The sequence below is a fragment of the Diadema antillarum genome, unplaced genomic scaffold (assembly GCF_040938485.1).
Source record: "Diadema antillarum isolate AM-2024a unplaced genomic scaffold, OU_Dant_1.0 seq00001990_RagTag, whole genome shotgun sequence".
NCBI classification, from domain to species: domain Eukaryota; kingdom Metazoa; phylum Echinodermata; class Echinoidea; order Diadematoida; family Diadematidae; genus Diadema; species Diadema antillarum.
In genome coordinates, this window is record NW_027272646.1 from 356,952 (window position 1) to 364,538 (window position 7,587).

Genomic DNA, 7,587 nt, shown 5'->3' on the forward strand with positions numbered 1-7,587 from the left:
ATGCTTTTGCTATAATTGTGTTTGTGAAGGAAAAAAATAAGTAGCTTAGTGGAAATGCATTGACTCCACTCAGAGAGGGAGACAGGTAGTATTACGTAATCGCCTCCAGGCAAGGGCGAATGTCAGGGATACTTTGAATGCCAAGACCCGCCCGAAGCTACAGGTTGCATTGCCACAGTGTAGGAGAGAGTCACTCTTCATTTTGGCAGCAGAGAGTCAAGTTGTGTTCGGAGGAGCCAACAGGCTAGGGCCCTCGAGTTTGTGTTTTGAGGAGCCAACAGGCTATGGCCCTCGAGTTCGAGTACCGTTAATTTTGGGAGGAGTTGTGAGCCCACAATGGTGGTGAGTTGAATAGTTTTTCTATCAGTTTTACAGTCAGCGCTTAAGCAAGTGATAGCATTATTTTGCATTTTGAGAATATTATCTGAATGTCAGAAAATCTGAGGAAGTTGAGATAGATGTGTGGCAGAAATTGAAGAATAAGTGAATTTGATTTTTAATAACTATGGTTGTGATAGAATCTGAAGAAAGTCTATCAGTAAATGTTATTTTACAGAGATATTTGACAATTATGATATGTATGTTGACGTGGAACGGATAATTGAAATGGGGATTTGTGTCAGGGTAAGTGATAACTTATCCAGCGGTAAATTGACTTTGTCATAGGTTAATTTATGGCAAATGTATATGAGATTTATGAAGCATGGATTGAAAATGTGGAGTTATTATATATATGGAATTTGGGTACGATTTTCAGCTAGTGGAAATTTGTTCCAATTTCTTAAGGGTTTTATCCTGAGTTCATACTCCTACCCCGAGTCCCTGTGCCGCACCTACTCCGAGCCGAGTTCGTGCTTCACTTCGAGTCGCACTACATAATATTGAGTTCGTACTCCACATCGCAGAGAAGGAGGGGTCAACATGTTTTAATGTCAACGCAGCGTTGATAAGCCGAGCACCACCGTATCTACCCACACTGGGGATGCAGCATGCATGCTGCCTCCTGAACGCCGGATGTTCCTTTTGGGCCGCCGTCAACGCACGAGCTGCCATCCTACGAGCCGCTTCAATGATGTTATAACGCAGCCAATTATAATCGCTGAATGGACTAGACTTCAGGCGTCGATTAACACAGGGAAGTGCATTTATATTCGTTGGAACTCATGAGATAATTTAATTTTCGGAAATTGATGTCAATGTGATGATAATGCAGTTGCAATGACAACCATTTAATTGTGATACAGAATTTAGTTATAATAAATGTAATTTTGTGATAATTCAACTGGCTATGTCATAGCTCTCTTCCATTGGTCGTGACAAATGGGGGCTTGTCCGGGAGAGGAGTCTGTTTTGTCAACCAGTGAAGTGTAGAAAGTGATTAGCCAGAAGTACAATCTTCACAAAGGTATTTGTACTGCAGTGATCTCAGGAGTGGTATAGAAAATTTCTAACTGTTGAAGGTTGAGTTAGAGTTTAACAGTGAGGTCACTTCAGGTTTATAAGTTGTTCCACATTGTTACTTTAACGCAAGTATGGATTTGTCTGAATACATTGAGTTAGGAGAGAAGTATGGGCTTCAGGGTGAGAAGTTACTTACCTTTGCTCGTGAAGAAAGGGATAAGGAAGTTAGTCGGCGTGAAGCTAATGCAGCTAGGGATGAGCGCCAGAAGCAAAGGGAAGAACAGTTGAAGCTTGCAGAAGAGGCTACTAAGCAAAAGCAATTAGAGTTGGAGATTGCTGAGTGTAACAAGGATAGGCATAGTTCAAGTTCGGATTCTGACTCTCAAGGGTTTCAGAGTGCGCTACCACGCATGCAAGCGTTCAACGAGAACTCTGACGATTTGGATGCATACATATTGCGTTTTGAAAGGCATGCTACCTTGAGCAAGTGGCCCAAGGGAGCATGGGCTCCTGCCCTAGGAAACTTGTTGACAGGCCGTGCGCTAGAGTGCTATACGCGCCTGCCCACCAGTGAAGCTGAGCATTACGATAGCCTTAAGCATGCACTGCTGCAGCACTTTGCACTAAATGCAGAAGGCTTCCGGAAGCGATTTCGGGAAGCGAAGCAAAAGGATGGCGAATCTTTTGTACAATTTGCTGCGCGCGTGTCTGGGTACGCAAAAAGCTGGGTTGAGCGTTCGGAATGTAGTGACTCTGCAGAAGCACTATTAGACTTGTGCGTACAAGAGCAATTGTTCGCAAGCTGCACACGCGAGCTGGCGATATTCATTCGTGAGCGCACTCCAGGTAGTGTGCAGGACTTCGTTAAACACGCTGAGCTGTACTTTGAAGCGCGTGGTCTTAGCGATCAAAAGTGTCAGGCGGCATTTAGGGCTAACCAGCCTAAAGGTCCTAGGTGTCATTCATGTGGTAGATGGGGTCATATTGCGCCTAAGTGCCCTACAAAAGGGGAGGTAGCTACCAAATACCCTCCCAAACAGCCTACCTCTGGAAAGGCTAAGACAGGGGGAAGTTGTCTCACAGGGCTATGTCCGGATGCACCGGCCAGCGAGGTAGAGTCAAGTAAAGCAGACGCAATACGCACTGCCAAGCTGATTTGCGGGCATGAGTTACTCGTGCTCAATAGTGGCCATGAGTTAGGTCCTGACAATGTGCCTACCTGTCAGGGTAGAGTGAATGGTAAGAGTGTCACGGTGCTGCGGGACACGGGGTGCAACGCGATTGTGGTCCGCAGAAGTCTAGTTGGGTACTCTCAAATGTCAGGTGAGCTCCAGCCATGCGTGCTCATGGATGGTACCATACGGAGGTTCCCGCTTGCCTTTGTAGATATTCATACACCATACCTTTCAGGCAATGTGAAAGCACTTTGTATGGATAATCCAGTCTATGACTTGATTGTAGGTAACGTCAACGGAGTGCAGATGCCAGTTGGAGTCGAAGGAAGGACTGAGGAGGCATCAGGCTCTTACGGGGAGACTGCGTCTGAGGTCGACATGGAGACGCAAGGGAGAGGAGTCGACATGGAGACACAGACTGATGCTGGGTCAGATGGCGGTGCCAAGGGGACTGGAGTCGTCACGGAGAGACGGGAGCAGACGACGGACGCCACCCACAACACAGGTATCGGGGCTAGTGTTGAGACTAGGGGGATGAGGAGGAGGAAGGAGCAACCGTGGAGGCGGCTGAAGACGCCGGACGTCATCGAGATTGCAGCCACCCGAGACGAGATGCTGAGGGAGCAGGAGAGGGACGTGACGCTGGAGAAGGTGAAAAGGTTGGCGGTGAGTGGTGAGAACAAGATCGTAGGTAAGGGGGGACGAGTTCGATACTTCTACGATAACTCACTCCTATATCGTCAATATGAGTCACCTCATGTTGAGAACGGAAAAGTTTTCAAACAGCTCGTAGTCCCCAAAGCACTGCGAGAATCAGTACTACACCTTGCACATGATATGCCGCTAGCTGGTCATCTCCAAACAAGGAAAACACTTGATAGAGTGATGTCACAGTTCTATTGGCCAGGTATCCAGTCGGATGTAAAGCGCTATTGTGCTTCATGTGACGCATGCCAAAGAACTACACCCAAAGGTAGGGTAGGTAAGGTTCCCTTAGTTACCCCTCAGTTGATCGACACATGCTTTCGACGTGTTGCGGTGGATATCATAGGTCCACTTCAACCTATCACCGACAAAGGTAACCGGTACATACTTACACTTGTAGATCTAGCTACTCGTTACCCCGAGGCGATAGCTCTTCCGTCTATCGAAGCTGAACGCGTAGCTGAAGGTCTCATGGAGGTCTTCTCTAGACTAGGCTTTCCAAATGAAATGCTTTCAGACAACGGCACCCAATTCACTGCCGGGATCATGAGGGAAGCAGCGCGTCTAGTAGGAATTAAGCAATTCTACACTACGCCGTATCATCCCATGGCAAACGGCGCATGCGAGCGTTTCAATGGGACGCTCAAACAGATGCTTAGGCGCATGTGTCAAGAGAGACCCAAAGATTGGGATCGCTATCTACCTGCGCTACTATTCTCATATCGCGAAGTCCCACATGAGAGTACAGGTTATTCACCCTTTGAATTGATGTATGGTAGAGTAGTCCGAGGGCCAATGACGATACTCAGGGAGTTATGGACGGAGGAAATTCCTGAGGAAGAGGTAAAGACCACCTATCAGTACGTCTTAGACCTTAGGGATAGGTTACAGTCCACTTGCGAAGTCGCGAGGAGCGTACTTGAGAAGTCATCTCTCAGGTACAAGAAACACTTTGACGTAAGGGCAAGAGAGAGAAGGTTTGAAAAGGGGGACAAAGCCTTACTGCTGTTGCCCACCAGCTCAAACAAACTTGAGATGCAATGGCAAGGGCCGTTCGAAGTGGTAGGACGAGTTGCACGACACAACTACAAGCTACGGGTGAAAGGTAAGGAAAAGACTTATCATGCGAATCTGATGAAGAAGTATCAGGAGAGAGCACGTGAGGAGTCTGTGAGAGAGGCTAACCACTTGCGTGTGATCGATGAACAGGGTAGTGAGGATGAAGCTGTGTCCATTGAATGCCCATCCGTTGTGCAAACTGAAGGTGTGAGTGATGTTCACATCAGTGATGAGTTGAGCGATGCTGAACGTAAGGAACTCGTAGGATTAGTGAAGGGTTTCGCTGACGTGATGACTGATGTACCAGGTCACACAAATCTGGCACAACACACAGTTCAGTTGAAAACAGAAGAACCAATTCGTTCTAGACCATTTCCTGTTCCACAGAGTATGAAGGAGACAATACAAGAGGAGGTGAACACGATGCTGGACATGAAGGTAATCGAACCATCGACGTCACCGTATGCAGCCCCTGTTGTACTAGTACCGAAGAAGGACGGGAAGGTAAGATTCTGCGTAGACTACAGGAAACTTAACTCGGTGACTGTCATCGATAATGAACCGATCCCAAATGTAGAAGAGATCATGTCAGAAATCGGAGAGGCCAAATACTTTTCGAAAATTGACTTGTCGAAAGGATATTGGCAAATCCCCGTGGACGAGAGAGACAGAGAAAAGACTGCTTTCGTCACACCAGAAGGTCAGTATCAATTTCGAGTGCTACCATTCGGAATGGTGAACGCCCCTGCGGTATTCACACGCATGATGAGGAAGTTGCTTGCAGGTTTGCCTCATGTCGTACACTACATAGATGACGTATTGGTGTACAGCAAGACATGGGAGGAACACGTGGACGATCTCCGACGGGTCTTCCAACGACTACGAGAAGCTCATCTCACAGCACGACCAAGTAAGTGTCATCTCGGCTGTCGATCAGTCGAATTTCTAGGACACATCGTGGAAGGAGGTAGAGTGAAGCCAACTCCAGAGAAGCTGGCCAAGGTGAAGTCGATGTCGAGGCCGACAACGAAAAGGGAGGTGAGATCGTTCTTAGGATTGGTCGGGTACTATAGAAAGTTCATTCCCAACATGGCCGCGATCGCAGCACCTTTGACCGATCTAACAAAGAAGAACCAACCAGAAAAGGTAAGATGGGGAGAAGTACAGGAGCATGCATTTCAAACACTGCAAGACAGGCTCTGTAAGTATCCTATCTTACGCCTGCCAAACAGAGACGAAGAGTATGTGGTAAGGACAGACGCGTCAGACATAGGCATAGGAGCTGTCCTGATGCAAAAACAAGACAGCGACTTGTTTCCGGTCAGCTATGCGAGCCGCAAACTGCTTGATCGCGAGCGGAAGTACGCAATAGTTGAGCGCGAATGTCTGGCATTGGCATGGGCTGTCAAAAAGTTTTCGTACTACTTGTATGGAAGGAAGTTCACGTACCAGACAGACCACTTCCCACTTGCTTATCTGTCCAAAGCGCAGCACAAAAATGCGAGAGTTCTGCGTTGGGCGCTAGCTTTGCAAGCGTACGACTACAGAGTGCAAGTGATCAAAGGATCGGAGAACGTAGGAGCAGATTACTTAAGTAGATGTCCTTAATTTCAAAATATAGCAGTTGTTTTGAAGGAGGGGGATATTTGTCACAAGTAGTTTTTCCAACAGCAATATTCTGAAATTTGGAAAATAAGTATCAAAAATAATGTAGTATCAGAAATTTGAAAAAGAAAGTCCTCTCATTTGTTTATGTATATTTTTGACGGGAAGATGTTGCCAAGAGAAAATGCTTTTGCTATAATTGTGTTTGTGAAGGAAAAAAATAAGTAGCTTAGTGGAAATGTATTGACTCCACTCAGAGAGGGAGACAGGTAGTATTACGTAATCGCCTCCAGGCAAGGGCGAATGTCAGGGATACTTTGAATGCCAAGACCCGCCCGAAGCTACAGGTTGCATTGCCACAGTGTAGGAGAGAGTCACTCTTCATTTTGGCAGCAGAGAGTCAAGTTGTGTTCGGAGGAGCCAACAGGCTAGGGCCCTCGAGTTTGTGTTTTGAGGAGCCAACAGGCTATGGCCCTCGAGTTCGAGTACCGTTAATTTTGGGAGGAGTTGTGAGCCCACAATGGTGGTGAGTTGAATAGTTTTTCTATCAGTTTTACAGTCAGCGCTTAAGCAAGTGATAGCATTATTTTGCATTTTGAGAATATTATCTGAATGTCAGAAAATCTGAGGAAGTTGAGATAGATGTGTGGCAGAAATTGAAGAATAAGTGAATTTGATTTTTAATAACTATGGTTGTGATAGAATCTGAAGAAAGTCTATCAGTAAATGTTATTTTACAGAGATATTTGACAATTATGATATGTATGTTGACGTGGAACGGATAATTGAAATGGGGATTTGTGTCAGGGTAAGTGATAACTTATCCAGCGGTAAATTGACTTTGTCATAGGTTAATTTATGGCAAATGTATATGAGATTTATGAAGCATGGATTGAAAATGTGGAGTTATTATATATATGGAATTTGGGTACGATTTTCAGCTAGTGGAAATTTGTTCCAATTTCTTAAGGGTTTTATCCTGAGTTCATACTCCTACCCCGAGTCCCTGTGCCGCACCTACTCCGAGCCGAGTTCGTGCTTCACTTCGAGTCGCACTACATAATATTGAGTTCGTACTCCACATCGCAGAGAAGGAGGGGTCAACATGTTTTAATGTCAACGCAGCGTTGATAAGCCGAGCACCACCGTATCTACCCACACTGGGGATGCAGCATGCATGCTGCCTCCTGAACGCCGGATGTTCCTTTTGGGCCGCCGTCAACGCACGAGCTGCCATCCTACGAGCCGCTTCAATGATGTTATAACGCAGCCAATTATAATCGCTGAATGGACTAGACTTCAGGCGTCGATTAACACAGGGAAGTGCATTTATATTCGTTGGAACTCATGAGATAATTTAATTTTCGGAAATTGATGTCAATGTGATGATAATGCAGTTGCAATGGCAACCATTTAATTGTGATACAGAATTTAGTTATAATAAATGTAATTTTGTGATAATTCAACTGGCTATGTCATAGCTCTCTTACATTGGTCGTGACACTGCCCATGCTGCTCCCTTGCAGCAGACAGGTCGACACGAGGGATGTCACATGTCAGTGCTGCATGGTGTGCCAAAATGAATCCTAAGATGAGAACGGACGTGCCTCAAAGGAGACCAGGGTAGATAATTAGGCGGTCT

At 46.0% G+C, this 7,587-nt stretch overlaps 1 protein-coding gene across 1 annotated transcript; it reads left to right on the top strand.

The window, feature by feature from the left end:
• The first annotated feature begins 1,532 nt into the window (after nt 1–1,532).
• Nucleotides 1,533–5,948, top strand: LOC139713505 (uncharacterized). The gene has a single exon (XM_071625232.1). The coding sequence runs from the start codon at nt 1,533–1,535 to the stop codon at nt 5,946–5,948; it is 4,416 nt and encodes a 1,471-aa protein (XP_071481333.1).
• Nucleotides 5,949–7,587: the final 1,639 nt, after the last annotated feature.